The 19,165-nt window shown below is 49.2% G+C and overlaps 1 protein-coding gene and 1 long non-coding RNA gene across 2 annotated transcripts; one reads left to right on the top strand and one right to left on the bottom strand.

Annotated features, from left to right (window-relative positions):
- Positions 1 to 975: 975 nt before the first annotated feature.
- LOC310838164 lies at positions 976 to 12,468 on the bottom strand. The gene is made up of 3 exons (XR_014560750.1): positions 12,367 to 12,468; positions 1,242 to 1,380; positions 976 to 1,119 (listed from the first exon to the last, which is right to left on the bottom strand). It is a non-coding gene; the product is annotated as an uncharacterized lncRNA (long non-coding RNA).
- Positions 12,469 to 12,518: 50 nt separating this feature from the next.
- On the top strand, positions 12,519 to 16,961 carry LOC310837940 (uncharacterized protein). Its single transcript, XM_083725196.1, has 2 exons — positions 12,519 to 12,660; positions 15,118 to 16,961. The coding sequence occupies exon 2, from the start codon at positions 15,278 to 15,280 to the stop codon at positions 16,109 to 16,111; it is 834 nt and encodes a 277-aa protein (XP_083581322.1). The 5' UTR covers positions 12,519 to 12,660; positions 15,118 to 15,277; the 3' UTR covers positions 16,112 to 16,961.
- Positions 16,962 to 19,165: the final 2,204 nt, after the last annotated feature.

Genomic DNA, 19,165 nt, shown 5'->3' with positions numbered 1-19,165 from the left:
ATAGCTTGTTGCAAACTCTCTTCCGGGAACAGAGCCAGGGAACATGAGAAACATTTCTATGTAAACCTATGAAGGGGGAGAGGGGAAAAAAGGGGGGGGGGTTGAAACAGGATAAAAACTTGTTTGTGAAATGTTTTCGGCGGCTACAAGATTACATACTGACTCTGCTCATAACTGAGGCAGATTGACTCTGACTGAAATCTTACAGAGAACACAGAGAGAAAATGGCTGCCACTTATAAGGAGAATGAGTCACATGTCGGAGTGACTCCGCAGTTAGCAGTTAGGCCTGAATAACTTTAGTAGGCCCAAATGATTGCGCACTTCCCAGCACTTCCCAGTCTGCTTTGCTGCTTCTGCTCTCATGTGTCTTTGTCATGTGACAGAATGATGGAAGGTTGAGATAAAAGTACAGTGGTGCCTCGCAAGACGAAATTAATCCGTTCCGCGAGGCTCTTCGTATAGCGGTTTTTTCGTCTTGCGAAGCAAGCCCATTGACAGCTTAGCGGATTAGCGCTATTAGCGGTTTAGCGGCTTTTAGCGATCAGCTGTTAAGCGGCTTATCAGTGGATCAGCTGATAAGCGGCTTAGCGCCTTAGGAAAAGGGGAAAAGGGGAAAAAAACCTGCAGGAACTCGCAAGACATTTTCGTCTTGCGAAGCAAGCCCATAGGGAAATTCGTTTTGCGAAGGGCCTCCAAAACGGAAAACCCTTTCGTCTAGCGGGTTTTCCGTCTTGCGAGGCGTTCGTCTTGCGGGGCACCACTATAGGTCCTTCCAAACAGAGTGCATAGTTAAACTAGGAAATTTTCCCACAGGGGGCAGTGATGGCCGCAAACTTGGGTGGCTTGAAAAGAATAGAAGACAACTGCATTGAGTAGGAGAGATCTTTCGATGGCTACTGCTTGTTCCTACATGGCATGAATAAATGGCTCAAACAGGAGATTCACACCTCCAACGTCTAACAGGCAAGAGGAATAAAAATGTGCCCTCACCTAGAGAGGCCACCATCTCATAATTCTCCTCCATGACTTCCTTGTGCAGAGCTCTTTGGCCACGATCCAGCGGAGCCCACTCCTCCTCCGTGAAGAACACAGCCACCTCCTCAAAGGTCAAGAGGGCCTGGAAGAAGAAGAGGAAGAAAACAGAGCTTCTCTTTGGTCCCCATCATCCCCACCCAACACAGAGGGAGGCTGGGTTGTCCCATCTGTGCCTCTTCCCTCCTCCCGTTGCTCTTTCCCTACCTGAGGAAGCTGCCTGGCTCCTCTTTTCACTCCACCTCTGAGAAGAGGCCGTTCAGAGGGGGTCTCGGAGGCCATTGCGCTGCCACTTCTGGGACTCCCTCACCTATTGCCAAGATGCACTTCAAAGCAGGGAGCAGGTCTTTGATGTGAGCAATGGAGAAAGACAGATTTATTTAGGGTGGGAGACATTTAATAATAATAATAATAATAATAATAATAATAATAATAATAATAATAAATTAATTTATATCCCACCCTCCTCAGCCAAAGCCGGGCTCAGAGCGGCTAACAACAATAAAAGTAACACAACATTCCAAAATCAATTCAAAATCAGTTTCATGGCAACCACTGGGCAAGAGTTTTGTGAGGATTACCGAAGGAGGGGGTCAGGCTGTGCCTTGGCCAAAGGCTTGGTGGAACAGCTCTGTCTTGCAGGCCCTGCGGAAAGATGTCAAGTCCTGCAGGGCCCTAGTCTCTTGTGATAGAGCGTTCCACCAGATCGGGGCCACGGCCGAAAAAGCCCTGGCTCTGGTTGAGGCCAGCCTCTCTGTGGCCCAGGACCTTACACAGATTGCATACCTTTGACGGGGAACAAATATTAAGCAAAGGTAGACGTCATCTGGAATAAGCAAATTCTTGTTTCCTTTTGCCTCCTTCTCACATCAGCCTCTTTCTTACTAAGGAAGCTCCAGAGGCCGATTTCCCTTAACATTGTCCCTCTCTCACTGCCCTCCTCCCCACTTCAAGATCTGCTCCCTCTCTCCGAATCAAAAGCCTCTGTTCTCTGGAAGGAAACTATTTGGCTTTAGTAGAAATAATATAAGGAGTTACATACAAATAAGTATTAAGTCTTAAGCTTTAAGATATTTTATGGTAAGATAAGGCTAAAATAAATTAAGGCAAATTGAATGACAGAATATAGTAGAGAAAGATGGAAGGACTTGTTGAGTTAATTAACAGGTTAGACTTTTAAGATAAATTATTTAATTAAAAATTGAGTGTTATTAGGTGAAAATGCAAAGCTATAACATATTAAGATGAATTATCAAGATAAAAGCAAAAATGGAAAGGATTTGTTGAAATTACTAATTGAACTAGAATACAAAAAAGGGAGGTGTGAGGAGGTCAGGGAAACAAGTACTTGTTATGGAAAAATTCCGGGTGCGGAGTTGCCCTTGCCACCCGGCTCGTCGGACAGAGTCCGCGGGTCCTAGCGGAAGAAAATGAGTTCAGCCGGAGACAGGAGCAATAAACGGAGATCCAAAGTTTATTGCGCAACAGGTTCAAAATGGCATTGAACCCCGAGAATGGGGTGACATAGACTTTTAAAAGTTCCCTCCAAGTCCCAGAATACAGTGCAGAAAACGTCATGAATACATTATAGGAAGGTTGGGTTACATAGATGACCTTATGAATACATTACAGGGAGGTGGGGTTACATGGATCAGCACTTCAGAAAGGGAGGGGGAAATATGCAGAGTAAAGGATATGCATAGACAAACATAGATAAACGTTTCCTGAGTATGGGTGTTGGCGAAACAATGGGGCAGATATGCATCGTCTATCACCGGGCATTGTCGGGAGGAAGGGTTTGGCAGAACGATCCGAGCGGATTAGGGTCTTCCTGAGTACGTGACCTGTCGCTCAGGAGATTATGGAAGTGGGCAGCAACATGGAGTCCAGAGGGAACGGAGTAGAACGGCGTCAAAATGGAGAAAATCAGAGCTTTGGTTGATTTTATATCATTTTCCGAAGCTTTCGGCCCCTTTGCCGGTCAAGTGTATATTGTATATTGAAAACGGAAACAAATGGATACATTGTAACAAGACTTTGACAGTTTTACGAGGTCGCTGGTTTCGGTTCCATTGTTCTCGCAGCAGGGGGCCGTCAGCAACTTGTCAGGAGGTTAAATGAGGCGTGCAAGGGCTCCCTGAGCTAGCTGCTGCAGGGGAATGCATGCTCTTGATTGGCTGGGGCGCAGCCATTATAGTCAATGGAGAATGTAGTTTGATACGGTCAACCCATAATAAAATAGGGCGAAGGAAAGGCTTAAGAAAAGATGGGCTTATTCCGCCCGTATATAGAAAGGAAGAATATCCTTTTATTAAGTCAAGGGGTATAGTGTGGTGCTTGTGCAACAGTGTGGGGTTTCGGGAGCTGGGCGCCGTTGGGGTCATCGCCTCGGGCCCGCTTTTGAGGAGGAGGAGGAGAGGAAAGGTACCCCCCCTCTCCTTCCGTATCAGTCCCCCATTCGGAGATAGATTTGCATTAAAGTTCTGTAAGAACTTGCAAATCCTTTCTCCGCACCCTATACCCCTGTGATTTCGTACTCCCCTTCCCCCAGGTGTCTCATTTGCACATATTCAGGGAAGACAGGGGCGCTGTGAGAACGGGAATAGGCTCGGAGGGAGAGAGAGGTGGATTGAGCAGGACAGCGAAGAAGAGAGCAACAAGGAGAGACACAGTGTATAGTACAGCAGAGCACCGAGATGCAAAGGACAATAATAAGGGCAGTAAGCAATATCACCTTAAGCAGCTGTCGGAGCCATCCGAGCTTGGGCAACCATCCCCATAAGTCTATGTCGGATAGTCCTTCATGTCGTATCTCATCTAGCTTCCCTGCCAGTTCGTGAATGTTGTTTAAATGTCCGGTAATATTCAAAGTCTGATCAGTCACATATGTACAACACTCAGTGCCTATTAGGGCACATGTCCCTCCTTGACTGGACAGGAGGAAATCCGTCGCAATCCTGGTCTGTAAACTAAGCTGTCTCACCTCTGACAGCTCCGACATTAAAGAATCTGTGATTTGGGTTGCCTCTTGCATGAATTTCAGAAGGATGTCAGTAAGCCGGAGGATGTCCACATGATTAGAGCCGGCGCCATAGGCAGGGAAGAGTGCTCGACCGACGGTCTCCCCATTAGCGGCGACATCGGACAGATCTGACAGTTCTTTCTGTTCCCTCTTATTCCTTTGTCTTCCCGGGGGTAGATGTGGGACTACCCTTATGCCAGGGACGATGTACCCCACGAAGCAGGATCCTGACATATGTGGACTCACCCAAGTGTATGCACGATGGCCGCATATCCAGAACAAGCCGCTGAGGTAGGATTCCATCCTTCCGGAGGCAAAGGCAAGCAGTAGCATGGAGTCAGTGGGCTGAGGCTGCCAGGTTGGAGGGTGTCCGATGACGGTGGCCCAAGCAAGGGTGAGATTTGGGAACGTACGGGATCCGGTCATATCAGTAACGGTGACATGGCCAGTGGGTAAGAGTTCTATGTTGGAGGTGCAGGTGCTGGACCCAATGAAAGTTCCTTCCCCGGTGAAAATGCGGCACAGGGGTCCCTTTGTAGGGCCAGTAAGGTAGAGGTATTGGTGAGTCAGGTTCAGGGCAGTCAAGTTCCAAGAAGCGACGTCTCCGGACCGGAACTGTTCAGTGGTCACGGGTACCGGAACAAGGGGAAGACTCTGTTGGAGGTGGCTGGGTGCATGTGCGCATATCCAGCACCCCGGATAGGGTGCCTCTTTAGCCACCTGGCCAAGAAGTTTGATGTAGGAGTTCTGTTCCCAAGAGGAAAGGAGGTCCTCTCCCGGGAGGGCGGGATCAATGCCGAGCTGGCGGGGTGCCGTGCCGAATGGATGAAGCGGGTCGGTGGTATTGAGAAGTCGCCTGTCCCTGGCTATGCCTCCGCACCTCAGAGGGCCGACATTATCCCAAGTGGGGGAGCGTGAGGGATGTGCCGGATGGTACCATCCTTCCAAATATTCTGCCCCTCTCCAGTCGTGGGTGACTCCAAGGTTCCAGAGGCAGCAAAATCTTCTCAGGCAAAGTCCTTGTAGTTGGGGTTTCCGGGGTTTCGGGGTCATGAGGAGACATTGGAATCCGAAAATCAAGTTATCTGAGGGGTCTGTTGCATCGGTATACGACGAAGCGGCCCCTCCGTTTTCGACTTCAGTCCAATTTGGATTCCTCATGAGTTCACCGTTCCCATAAAGGAAATGAGTTCCGTTCCTACAAGTGAGGCGGTAGTAGGAATGGTCAAGGGTGACTGCTGCTGACCCAATTCGATGTAGATGTTTGTCTCGGACGAAAAGTTCCCAGTATTCGTTGTCAGTTAGTCGGGGTACCAGGGAATGACGTAACAATGTTCGGGACTCCGGGAGGCAAAAGTCAAAGTCCCCCATTCGGGCAGGATTTGATTTTCCTCCGGTTTCGACTCTATGGTAATCCAAAAACTGGTAATCTGTGGCTAACCCGGTGCAATGATCTATTGGTGTGGCTGGAGATTGGGTCAAAGTTCCGTAAACGAGGGAGATGAAGGAAAAGTTCATAATCAGAGTCTGGGAACGGTAAGGCATTTGTCAGAAGGGAAGAGGTATCAACAGAGGAGTTGTCAAAGGCGCGCTGTCAAAGGCAAAGGCGCGCTGTTAAAGGAGCTGTCAAAAGGCGCGCTGTCAAAGGAGCTGTCAAAGGCGCGCTGTCAAAGGCAAAGGCGCGCTGTCCAAGGAGCTGTCAAAGGCGCGCTGTCAAAGGAGCTGTCCAAGGAGCTGTCAAAGGCGCGCTGTCAAAGGCAAAGGCGCGCTGTCAAAGGAGCTGTCAAAGAACTGTCAAAGGCGCTTCAAGCGTAGTTTGATAGCCCTGGGATCTGGGACGATCTCGGATGTCCAGTTGGGTGAAACTGTGTTCGGTCCGGTCTGTTGGGCCCGATTCTGACCCCGATCTGGTCCGGTCTGTTGGGCCCGATTCTGACCCCGATCTGGTCCGGTCTGTTGGGCCCGATTCTGACCCCGATCTGGTCCGGTCTGTTGGGCCCGATTCTGGCCCCGATCTGGTCCGGTCTGTTGGTCGTCGTCGTCGTCGATATATGAGGTTGGTGGAGTGGGAGGGGTCGAAAAGGTGAAGTCGTCGCCGACGTCTTCCTCCGTCTCCGTGGGGGGATAGTGGTTTTGTTATTTCGCTATAACCCGCGATCCAGGCTCTGCAGAAGCCAGCCATTCCTAAGAATCCTCGAAGTTGTCGTTTAGTTTTTGGAAGGGGGATTTTAGTGACTGCTTCAATCCTATCAGTTGCTAGGCTTCGGGTGCCTACTCCTAAGATATGACCGAGGTATTTTACTTCTTGTTTGCAGTATTGCAATTTCTTTGGTGATACTTTATGTCCCTTTCTAGCTAGTTCCGAAAGGAGATGTTTGGTGTCTTTCTTACATGCTTCCTCACTGGTGGAACAAAGGAGGAGGTCATCTACGTAAAGTAAGAGGGCGGAGTTTGCTGGGAGATGGATATCCTGTAAATCTTGGTGTAAGATGGCCGAAAATATTGCAGGTGATTCCACGTATCCCTGGGGTAGTCTTGTCCAAGTTAATTGACTGGGTCCCCAGGTAAAGGCGAAAAGGAATTGGCTAGCTGGGTCTAGAGGAATACTAAAGAAAGCGGAACACAGGTCTGCAGCAGTGTACCATTTGGTTTCCGCTGGGATGGCGTTCAAGAGGGAGTTTGGGTTGCCTACTACCGGATGGCGGGGTATTACGAATTGATTCACCAGCCTCAAGTCCTGTACAAAACGGTACCGAACTGGGGCTCCCTCTGTCGATGGTTTCTTTACTGGGAGTACTGGAGTATTGCATGGGGATGCACAGGGAATCAGGATGCCTTTTTCTAGGAAGTCCTCTATCATAGGAGTTAGTCCCTCGATGGCTTCCTTGGGCAATGGATATTGTTTTGTACATGGGAAGGGTAAATCAGTTCTGTAGGTGATCTTTACTGGGACCGCCGACAATAGGAGGCCTACTGAGGTTGACTCGGTGCCCCATAGGGAGGAGGGTAAGTCACTTTCCAGTTCGGGGGGAAGTTCCGGAAACTGCCTGTCAGTTTTTGCTTCTTCAATTATCCCTTGGAAAGCGGGGATGGATTCCTCTGGCATGTATAAGTAGATGCCTTCTTCGGAACATTTAATGGTTGCATTTAATTTACAAAGTAGGTCCCTTCCTAAGAGGTTTACTGGGCTGCTCGTTAGAAGGAAGGTATGTTCAGCCAGTAGGGGTCCGAGGGTAACTTTAGTCGGACGTGACAGTGGACAAGTACGGGGTATCCCATCTAGACCCATAACTTTCCTGGTCTCCGAACTTGGTTCCAAGTGGCTATCAGTTAAGGTGGAGTAGGTGGCTCCGGTGTCTAATAGACATTGGTATGGGTGGCCGTCTATTTGAATGGTGCAAAATGGTTCTTCGGAGGACAACGTTAGAATTGGGCAGATAGTCTGGGTTTGATTGGGATCCCCTTCTAATTGTCAATAGTTGTCTTGATCATCAGGAGGGGGTTGGTTAGGGGGGTGTAGAGGAGGTGCTGTAGCGTTCGTCCACGGGTGAGTGGATGGAGTGATTGCTGGCATTTGGGTCCTTGGTCCTGGTAGGGGTCTTTGGGTTTGAGTAGGCGCATTTGGAGGCGGCGGTGGTTTGTAGGGGGCAGGAGCTGTTTGAGGGTTATAGGCGACGGGCGGTGGATTCCCATATCCATGGGTCGCATTAGGATGTGGTGTAGCGTAAACCGTGTTATTGAGGTAGGGGCAAAACCTTCTAATGTGTCCCTCTTCCTGACAATAAAAGCATCCGCTGGTAGTAGGTCCCCAGGGTCTATGGGGTTTGGAAGGTCCTCCTCCTCGGGTCCCCTTTCCTCGGGTGAAACTCCTGCCCCTGTTAGAGTTTAATTCCATGCTAAGGGCAAGGACTTGTTCAATTTCAGGCTTGGGATCTCTTTTCTTCCTCTCGTCTCGTGAATTATATACTGATTTAGCGATGGAGAGGATTTCGCTGATGCTCTTTCCATCGTACCCTATTTGCAAATTTAGGGCTTTCCTAATATCAGGGCAGGCTTGATCTTTAAAGAAGCCTTTCACTATAACTTCGTGTTGGGAGTTCTCTGGATCTATCCCTCCCCAGGTCTTGATGGCAGACACCAATCTCGTATAATAATCAGACGGGTGTTCATTTGCCCCTTGTAGCACGGTCTGTACTTTCGTCCAATTGACGGTGCGTTGTCCAGCGGCCTTAATGCCGTCCAAAATTGCCCTTTTAAACAAATTTAAGCACCATATCCCATTTGTAGTGTTAGAGTCCCATGTTGGTTCGGTGCGGAGGCATTGAGCCGTGAGTGCTTCTACCCCTGCCGGGCGACCTGTCTGGTAATTTGGGAGTTCAATCGCTTCGCCAGCTTTGGTTAAAATATCCGCTTTCTCAGCTTCGTTAAAAAGCGCGTTCAAAAGGACGTGAACGTCCGGCCAGGTCGGCTTATGGGTCGAAAATATCGCGCTGACCTGGCGGTGGCATTTATCCGGGTCGTCTCTCAATGATGGCATTTGGTTCGACCAAGTTACCAAATCTGCCGTATAGAATGGTTGGTGGGTATATACCATTCGGGGGGGTCCGTCTGGCTGCAACGGCGGGATCGGCAAAGCCCTTAAGGGCATCTGGACGGCTGTAGAGTCCGGTTGCCTGGACGTTTCTGGGGTCCCTTCAGGTCTGTCTAAGGGGTTAGAGCCTTCTATGGTAGCATTTTGTATTTCTCTGGTTAAGGAATTGATGTTTTCCGAGATAGCGTTCTGTATCTCTCTCGCTCGTGCTAACGGGCTAGTGTTTTCTGCGGTAGCACTCAGTAATTCCCTGGTTCTTGTTAGGGAGCTAAGGTTTTCTGAGGTGGCATTTTGTATCCCTCTGGCTCGTTGTCTGGTCATTATTTGATTCGCCCCCCCCCCCGCGCTCCTTGTTCCCCTGTCTCTTCGCTGCTATCGTTACCACCTTGGTCATTGTCCTGACCATTGCTTGGGGCGGGTGGAGCGGTTTGTCTGTAGTAAAAGGGGATGAGCGCTTGTTCCACAGAGTCATCTATAGGGTGCCATTCGTAAGGGGGGGGCAGAGGCGGCCTTCCATGATTTAAGATAGGCAGTTGGTAGGTCGTGGCTCCCTTTGTAACTTGGAGTAATCCTCTGACTGTTTCAAAGGTGGCTAGGTACTCTAGTTGGCGGGGTTTTTCTTCCATCAAATAGTTTCTTAGATATTTCAGGCGGTCTTCATTAAAAGAGCCTCCTGTTGGCCAACGCAACTCAGGCTTCGCGGAGGCAGTTCCGGCCGGCCAGATTTCTCTACATAGATCTTCTAATTTCTGCCTCGATAGCAAGTTGTGCCCGGGAATAGACTTCCAATAAGAGAGGACAAATTCAAGAGGAGAGTCGGGGTCTCTCTGGGATTCAGATGGCTTCCTTGAAGCCTTCTTCCCGGAGCGAGCCCGCTCATGCTTGGAAGCTTGGGTACCCATTTTATTCACGCGTGTCTAGGTAAGAAAAGGGGAGAAGGGAGGTCGTTAGGGTTCACTTAGGGGTAAGAGGGTTTTCAATAAGGGGTTTGAGAGCTCTTTCTACCTATTCCTTATTTCCTTCTTTTCCTATTTTCAATTCCTGGGGTTCCTTTTCCACTCTGCCAAGTCCCGCCCAATCCTCCCTGGGCTCCCCTCCTGGCAACCCCCTACCTATCGTCAATCTCAGGAAGAGGGGCCCTACTGAACGCCCGCGTCGTGCAGTGTCAGATCGGGTGGTCCCTTGATAGAGTTTTTGAGCGGAAAATCCCCCTTGCTTTCGGAAGCGGGCTCACGCACGATTCACGTGTTACGTGGCTCGACCGGTGCGGCTGGGATTGATACAGAAAGCAAGACCCCTTCCTGCCCCCTCCGTAAGGGCGCTCGGGAAGTTCGGAAAAGAACTCCAGCCCCTTGCTCTCAACTAGGGTGTCCGTTGCGGGGAATCGGCTATCCTTTCAAGCCGGGTCTCTCCGTCTTACTTTCGGACCCCAATTGGTGCGGCTGACTGGAGAGTTTGAGAGGAGAAAGAGATAGAGCTCAGAACCCCCCTTTTGGGTCGAGCAGCGGTCCGCGATCTCTCTCACTAGCTGGACCAAGAGAAAGGCGAGAAGGAACGATAGAGAGGAGGGCAGAGAATTCAGTTGCCAGGAGATTCCAACCCCCTTTCCACCAGTGCACTGGGTTTCTCTACTATACTCACGAGTCTTCAACGTTGATCCCGGGATCGATGGATATGCCGGCCGGATTCCTTTTGCTCCCCGGCTGAACTCCTGGGACGTTTGATTACCGCCCGGAGGATGGCCGGGGGTCCAAAGGATCTTCCCAGGCAAAATGGCCTGGTGCCGGCTGAAGATTTCGGGGCCCCCGGTCAGCAACGCGGGAGAACCGCCCGCCCCACGTTGGGTGCCAAATGTTATGGAAAAATTCCGGGTGCGGAGTTGCCCTTGCCACCTGGCTCGTCGGACAGAGTCCGCGGGTCCTAGCGGAAGAAAATGAGTTCAGCCGGAGACAGGAGCAATAAACGGAGATCCAAAGTTTATTGCGCAACAGGTTCAAAATGGCATTGAACCCCGAGAATGGGGTGACATAGACTTTTAAAAGTTCCCTCCAAGTCCCAGAATACAGTGCAGAAAACGTCATGAATACATTATAGGAAGGTTGGGTTACATAGATGACCTTATGAATACATTACAGGGAGGTGGGGTTACATGGATCAGCACTTCAGAAAGGGAGGGGGAAATATGCAGAGTAAAGGATATGCATAGACAAACATAGATAAACGTTTCCTGAGTATGGGTGTTGGCGAAACAATGGGGCAGATATGCATCGTCTATCACCGGGCATTGTCGGGAGGAAGGGTTTGGCAGAACGATCCGAGCGGATTAGGGTCTTCCTGAGTACGTGACCTGTCGCTCAGGAGATTATGGAAGTGGGCAGCAACATGGAGTCCAGAGGGAACGGAGTAGAACGGCGTCAAAATGGAGAAAATCGGAGCTTTGGTTGATTTTATATCATTTTCCGAAGCTTTCGGCCCCTTTGCCGGTCAAGTGTATATTGTATATTGAAAACGGAAACAAATGGATACATTGTAACAAGACTTTGACAGTTTTACGAGGTCGCTGGTTTCGGTTCCATTGTTCTCGCAGCAGGGGGCCGTCAGCAACTTGTCAGGAGGTTAAATGAGGCGTGCAAGGGCTCCCTGAGCTAGCTGCTGCAGGGGAATGCATGCTCTTGATTGGCTGGGGCGCAGCCATTATAGTCAATGGAGAATGTAGTTTGATACGGTCAACCCATAATAAAATAGGGCGAAGGAAAGGCTTAAGAAAAGATGGGCTTATTCCGCCCGTATATAGAAAGGAAGAATATCCTTTTATTAAGTCAAGGGGTATAGTGTGGTGCTTGTGCAACAGTGTGGGGTTTCGGGAGCTGGGCGCCGTTGGGGTCATCGCCTCGGGCCCGCTTTTGAGGAGGAGAAGGAGAGGAAAGGTACCCCCCCCTCTCCTTCCGTATAGTATACTGTAAATGAAATATAGTATACTGTAAATGAAAGTTAAGATATGGAAAGGATGACGTGTGTTTTTTTTAATTGTTTTTATTTGTGTGTGTGTGTGTGTATTCTGTATTTTTTGTTTATTTTCTCTTTTATATTTTTGTAACCTTTTTGAAACTTCAATAATTTTTTTTTTAAAAAAAAGCCTCTGTTCTCCAGCTGTTTCCCCTGCACCAAAGCAGACCCCCCCCCCGCTCCACTCGCCCTCCCAATATAAGGGCAACCAGTAGCCCACTGAGGCAGAGCCTGGAAGGAGCAACAGAGGGGGCGGGCGGGCAAGAGGAGGCAGTGGTGAGAAGAGAGACGCAGGCTGTTCAGCAGAGCATCACTAGTTGGAATGGGGCTGCAACCCCTTTGAATGGAGTAGGACTGACTTCTGAGTAAGCTTGACAGGATGGGGGCTGTAAACCTATTTGCACTTAGGTTGCATGGGGGCGGGTTCGTCTCAGGCAGCCCCCCACCTCGCCCCCTCCTATCCCCTAGGGATGTTGGCTTGATCTCTCTGCTTCAAAGAGGATCTTGCAATGCAAACCCTGTTGGGTGAGGAGGGCCCTATTCTGCAGCCGGATTGCCTGGATCCCACCCCCACCCCACTCAACGGATCCTACTTGCCTCTCATCCCCCTCCCCAAATCCTTCCTCCCCTCCCCTCCCAGCTGCCGTGTTTATAGATTCAGGGGGAGGAAAAGCAAATCATTCACCCTCCTCCCACGCCCAAACATGCTGCACCTCTTTCTCCCCTTCAACCGGCCGGCTTCTCTTCTGGGGCTGTGCATGGAGACCCCCCCCCCTCCCCTCCAACTTTGCCACTTCCATCCCTCCCCCTGCAAAAAAAACAAAAAACCCTTCTTGCCTCTCTAGGAAGCGCAGCTCGATAGACCCAAGCGGAAATCCTGATTCCCCGCAAGCAAAGCTCTAAGAAATCTCGTTTATTTAGTGAGAAGGGCGCAGGTTCGATCCCCGGCAGCGGCAGCGAAAGAGACACCCCACCCCCACCCCCCGAAAAAACGGCGGTGGCAAAAGGTGAGCCGTCGCAATTACTTGCGACCACCCTAAAGGAAAGTCGAACCGGGACCCCAAACCCGGCGTCCCTCTGCAGGTTCCGGACCCCTCACGACGCGTCGGCCGGTGTCCGTCCCCCCCCCCCGCAGGAATCTCCCGGGGCGCTCCGGGCTCCGCGCGCGCTGCGAGGCGCATCCGTGGTGCGCCTTGGGGGGGGGTCCCTTTGGGCTGCAGAGACGGAGAGAGGGAGTCCACGTAAGGGTTAAAGGACGCGAGGGACGCCTGGGTAGAGAGCCCCCCCTGCTCCCCCCCCCCACTCCCTGCGATGCTCCTGCGAATGGAGATGTGGGCGCGCTCGGGAGAGACTTGGTGCGCAGGGCGAGGAGTGAGATGTGCCAAGGGAAGTTTCTGGGCGCAGGGGAGCTTCAGAGGGGGCAGAGGATGCTGGGGAGGGGCTGGGGGGCATGGAAGTATCCCCGGGGCAAGAACAAGTTAAGTCCAGGGAGCATTGGCCCGGAGGGGGGGCTGGAGACAGAGAACGGGAAACGTGGCCTTTCGGAGGGACGTCTCCACCTTGTGCCGAGGTCCCTTCGCCCCTCCCCATAAAATATTTGAGGGGGCTGCTCCCCCCCCCGCCCGAGTTGATTGGCATTGCCATTCAAATGGTGTATGCACGCTGTGTCGTGATCAATTATGTAGCCCCCTGTTGTAAACAAAATCTGCCCTTCTTCCCTTATGGGGTACCCAAGAGCCCATATAGAGTCCTTTCGTGGGTTCCCTATCGGTAGGAGAAAATAACAGAGGCCAAACAGATAATACTGTATTGAGAAGCAAAGCAGCTAGTAAGCCTGATCTTTATTAAAGCTGTTGCAATAGGGTGCTTCCCTCACAGGGAGGAGGACCCAGAACAAAGGTGTGCCTGCCCCTATATAGACATTTTAAATTCCCTGCCCTGGAGCTCAAGACCACCCCTCCTTACATCATACATACATAGCAGAAAAGGCGGTCTACAACAGAAATTTGAATGTTGTTGTTTTTCCTGTCTGCCAGGTTATCTGATAATGCCTTATCTGATTGCCTTTCCTGGTAGTGTGCCCATTCCTTTGAGATGGTGATTAGCTCATTCTTGAGACAATGGGAAGGTTCCCTCACCCCCCTCCCTCCTTGCAGAGAAAACATTTGGTCAGTTTGGGAGTCAAAATGGTTTCAGGGCGGTCTTCCTGTGCTGCTCCAGACATGTGGTCTACATATGTATATATGCGCTTGGTTGGTACATTTATGAACATTTATTATATATATATAAGACCTTAATTTTTTTATTACCCTCCCCCCATATTTTAGGGACGCGGGTGGCACTGTGGTTTAAACCACAGAGCTTAGGACTTGCTGATCATAAGGTCAGCGGTTCGAATCCCCGCGACAGGGTGAGCTCCCGTTGCTCGGTCCCTGCTCCTGCCAACCTAGCAGTTTGAAAGCATGTCAAAGTGCAAGTAGATAAATAGGTACCACTCCAGTGGGAAGGTAAACAACGTTTCTGTGCGCTGCTCTGGTTCGCCAGAAGCGGCTTAGTCATGCTGGCCACATGACCCGGAAGCTGTACGCCGGCTCCCTCAGCCAATAAAGCAAGATGAGCGCCGCAACGACTGGACCTAATGGTCAGGGGTCCCTTTACCTTTTACCCCATATTTTATTCAAGTTGGCACCCTTATCTGGACGGGTCTCCCTCGGCTTCTCCCTCCTGCCTAGGAATCTGACTCTGCTCCAAGTCCATGGAGAGATGGATCCCTGAAAAAGGGGGTGGGTCCAAATGACCTTCCTGGTGTCAGAGACCTTCCTGAATCATGGTCTTTGGATAGAATTTCAAAATGTCAAGTTGTTTTGCAGGCAGACACAAATTCCTACAGGTGTTGTGGAAGATGCAGAAAGCAGGAAAGAGAGGGGCAGAGTTAGGCTTCCCATATATCAGGAAAATTCCTCACATGTCCTTGGTTTTGGGGTGTAAAAATGGCATCGTGAGGGAATTTGGCCAAATCGGCAACATCTCAGGGGAAACCCTAGGCAGAATTAATTTTGATTTATTCATTTTTTTTAGTGGAAAATGCTAGTTTTTGCCAAATATATGCTACAGGGCCTTATAATGAGACCAGAGTGGGTAAGAAGAGGCCTGCATACCTGAGGCAATATATTGCTTACTCTTTCTGTAACATTTAAATCAAGTTCCTGGAAGTAAATCTTTTAAACTCAGCTCAGTCAGTAAAGCATGAGACTCTTAATCTCAGGGATGTGAGTTGGAAACCCATGTGAGGCAAATGATTCCTGCATTGCAGGGGGCTGGGTTTCCTTTTTTAAAAAATGGAACACAGGAGAAGGGAGCATGTGTGAAATGTTAAACAAATGTTAACACAAGAGAAGGTGCCATTGCTTTGTTCCCTTTCTTGAAACTCTAACAGGATTTCCTTTCCCCCAACTCCCAACCAGGTGATGGAGAAGGCAGTCAGAATTCGGAGTGGCCATCACAGATATCCTTAGGAATAAAAAAGGTAGCATTTAAATATGCTGAATATACAATGTGATTCAGTCAGTGAGCACACTGAGTTCCCATCGATGAACTGAAACAGTGGAGACACCATTTAAAGGCATGGATTGCGGAAAGGACTTCCGTGGGAGTGGAATTCCTTCAAAACATCACGGAACTCAAACAGGGGAGAAACCATATAAATGTATCGAGTGTGGAAAGGGCTTCCTTTTGAGTAAACACCTTAATGCACATCATCGAACTCACACTGGTGAGAAACCATTTAGTTGTATGGAGTGCAGAAAGACCTTCAGTCAGAGTGGAAACTTTAAAAGACATCAGCGAATTCACACTGGGGAGAAACCATTTAAATGCATAGAATGTGGAAAGTGCTTCAGTGATAGTGGAAACCTTACAAGCCATCAACTGACTCACACAGAAGAGAAGCCATTTAAATGCATAGTGTGTGAAAAGAGCTTCAATTGTAGAGGAAACCTTAGAAGACATCAGCGAATTCACACAGGGGAAAAGTCATTTAAATGTATGGCATGTGGAAAGACCTTTTGTGAAAGGACAAAACTTTCCATACATCTACGAACTCACACAGGGGAAAAACCATTTAAATGCATGGAGTGTGGAACATGCTTCCGTCATAGAGAATCGCTGAAAATGCATCAATATACCCATACAGGAAATAAACCATATAAATGTTTTGAGTGTGGAAAATGCTTCAGTCAGAGAGAATCAATGAAAATGCATCAATATACGCATACAGGAGATAAACCATATAAATGTTTTGAGTGTGGAAAATGCTTCATTCAGAGTGGAAGCCTTAATGTACATCTACAAACTCACACAAGGGAGAAACCTTTTAAATGCATGGATTGTGGAAAGAACTTCATTAATAGTGGAACACTTAGAAGACATCAGCAAAGTCACATGGGAAAAACAATTTGAATGTATGTTTGGTTGCAGAATAAATCCAGGCACATCTGGAGGATATGGACCATGTGGACTGCATTTCTTCCACTTGGGTTTCAGGCCCTGCCATCAGACTGAGACCGCCTTGTTGCCTGTTACGGAAAAATCGAGGTGTGAGGCTGCTCAGTCACCCAGCTCGTCGGGCAGCGCCCATGGGTCCCTGCGGAATAAAGGAAGGAGTCCAGCCACCAACCGGAGCAAATGGCTGTAGATCAAAATTTATTGCGCAATAGGTTCAAAGAGGAATTTTGAACTCTGAGGATGGGGTGACAAAGACTTTTAGAACTTTCCCACCATATCCCAGAATACAGTTCGTACAGCATCATTGCTACATCAGTGACATGTCACCAAAGGGGAGGGGTAGACAGAGGTTACACTAGTTCAGCCTTGGCAAACATGTCCAGGCAAATCCTTGGTACAAGATTAGCATAAGCAGACATGTCAGGGCAAGACCCAGGTATAAGATGAGCACAGGCAAACACCTCTGAAGTCCCACCTCCCAAAGTACAATAGAACTTCCTTTGCATGTCTGGCCCCTTGGCAAGTTTGGTGATGGGATTAGGCTTTCCTTGGCCAACAATCAGCTCAGCAATTGTCACCTCTGGGAACTTCCTGGAGTCCCTTTGAAGGGGAAAACAGATTTGGAATGATTGGTGCTGGTTGATTATGTCTGGCGGGCAAAAAGGTAAACGCTGTTTCCTGGTTCTGCAGGATATCTCCGTGGTTCTTAATGCCGTTGACCACGGTATTCGGTTACCTATTTGTGATAAAAATATATACCTTACCCAACTTGTTGAGAATAAAGCTTTACTGGTCAGGTTGGCAACAGGTGAACCACGAGTATTATTTCCAAACTCCTCCAGACATCACGGGCACAAAGTCCCCACACCTCTCACCTCTCCGTCTCAGCAGTCAAGAAAGAGCAAACTGAATTAACCAAACAAGCGCCACCTCATTTCCCCAATGCCACCTCTGCTTTGTGAAATACATTCCCAATGATATGACATTGTAAATACTGACACACCCTCACGGACGGTCTAGGAGAGTTGGCAGTTAGGGGCAGGGTTATGCAGTGGTTCCGCTCCTTAGTCCTGGGACATGTCCAGAAAGTGATGTTTGGGGGGGATGAGCGTTTGGACCTCTGGGCACTCACTTAGGGGGTGTCTCAGGGCTCCATCCTCTCCCCACGCTTTTTAACATTGTCTTCACTCTGGGAAGCAGGTCACGGGAAAATGGTTATATTTTCCCAGTCCTTGAATCGCAGCATTTATAAAAATAGTTTGTAAGCATTTATGTAAACACTGCCAACAGTAGCTTTTTGCCTGTGTTAAGAAAAGCTGAAATTTCTACAAAAATATTCCTCCGCTGTGCAACAAAGGCAGGGGCTGCTCTCCCACTCGTAGCTCTATGGGCCCCCGTGTTCCAAAACAAACCTGAAGTGTTTCCCCTAAATCAGATGTTTCCTGGGCAATTGGGCAAAAGGAGCCCCTGGGAGTGGGGAGGAGGAGCGTTGGAAAGGAGAGGAGGGGTGACAGTGGACATTCTGCCCGCGTCTATAAATTGCAATAAGGGGAATTGGAATAGGGAGCAAGGGAGGTGGGTGGCAAGAGAGGACAAAAATAAGATGCTGCATGTGGGAAGGTGGTGGTGAGAGGGAGGAGGGGGAAGAAAAGGACAAATGGACTTCTCCACCCGCCCCCCAAAAAGCACCTCTTCTGGGACCCATTAGCAGGGACCTGGATGCACGCAGTCCAGTTGCCAAGTAAGGAACCCATAACTGCAGGGTCTGCATTGCACCATCTCCTTTGGAGAATCACACACGTTTCTTTTTCTCCTTAAAAGGTGTAACAAGGACAACAAGAACAATTTATTTCAACCCAGCCTCTTATGAATACATAATGAAACATTAAAGCTTAAGAAGCATCCCTATGCAGGGCTGCCTTCAGATGTCTTCTAAAGGTTTAATAATAAAAATAACTTAATCATTTATTTTATCGTGGTATGTCGGCTGAGACCCTACCTGCCTGCAAACTGCCTTGCCAGAGTGATGCATGCTCTGGTTATCCTTGGACTACTGCAATGGGCTCTACGTGGGGCTACCTTTGAAGGGGACACGGAAACTGCAACTAATCCAGAATGCGGCAACTAGACTGGTGTTACTGGAAAAATCTGAGGGCTCCCTTGGACAAAAAGTAAAGACACCAACCAGAGTAAATTGAAGCAAATCAGCAGCCTGTAGGCTTGGCCTTTATTGACTGTTGCAACAGGGTGTTCCCCTCACTTGCAGGTGAGAGGAAAGACCCACTTCCAGGAGACAAAGGGGAGTTTGCAGTTTCCTGCCCCCAGAGGGAAGATCTGATCATTGTCCTATGTTTCAGTCCATGCTGAATCCACTCCCATATGCAAGTTCTTTGTGATCTTGATTGTCTTCTGTCTGGGATCATCAGGGTTGGCATAACAACTGGGCAGGGCTCCTGTGGATGTGCTGAGATGGTGAAGGGCTTATGGCTGACCAGAACCAAGCCACCCCCTTTAATAGTCCTTGCCATATGGAGTAAAATAAAAATGGAACAGTGCAAATCCCATGTATGGTTGAATTTTCTATGAATTTATAACAGAAGTGTGGCGTATGTAGTGTGTGAGTGTGAGTGTGTGTGAAGTTTGTACAAACTGGATGATTTGGGGGGGGGGGTTCCTGCTACACTGGTGACTGGGAGCAGCCTCAGGGACCATGTAACACCAGTCCTAAAAGAAGTTCATTGGCAAACCAGTTAGGGAAGTTTTTGCTTCTTTTTTTGCAGCTGTCCAGAGTGGCTGGGGAAACCCATTGAGGTGGGCAGCATATAAACAATACAATCATCATTATCATTATAACAATCTGGCTGGCAAATCTGTGCTCAGCTGCCCTGCACCCCTTGGGCACCTTTGCGGGAATGGAATTGAGATGGCCACCAAGGCCATCCCTATGAGAATGGCTTTCAACCCAGGCCCCCCAACAAGCGCCCCTCGGGACGCGTCCCCGTTTCCCCC

Source organism: Podarcis gaigeae (genome assembly GCF_964106915.1).
Source record: "Podarcis gaigeae genome assembly, chromosome: 2".
In the NCBI taxonomy this organism is placed as follows: Eukaryota; Metazoa; Chordata; class Lepidosauria; order Squamata; family Lacertidae; genus Podarcis; species Podarcis gaigeae.
Note: the sequence above shows the minus strand (reverse complement) of the source record. Positions and strands in the feature narration are given on the sequence as shown.

Bases quoted from the DNA above. Each gene is read 5' to 3' on its own strand.
- LOC310837940 (XM_083725196.1), top strand. From the start codon at position 15,278: ATGGATTGCGGAAAGGACTTCCGTGGGAGTGGAATTCCTTCAAAACAT.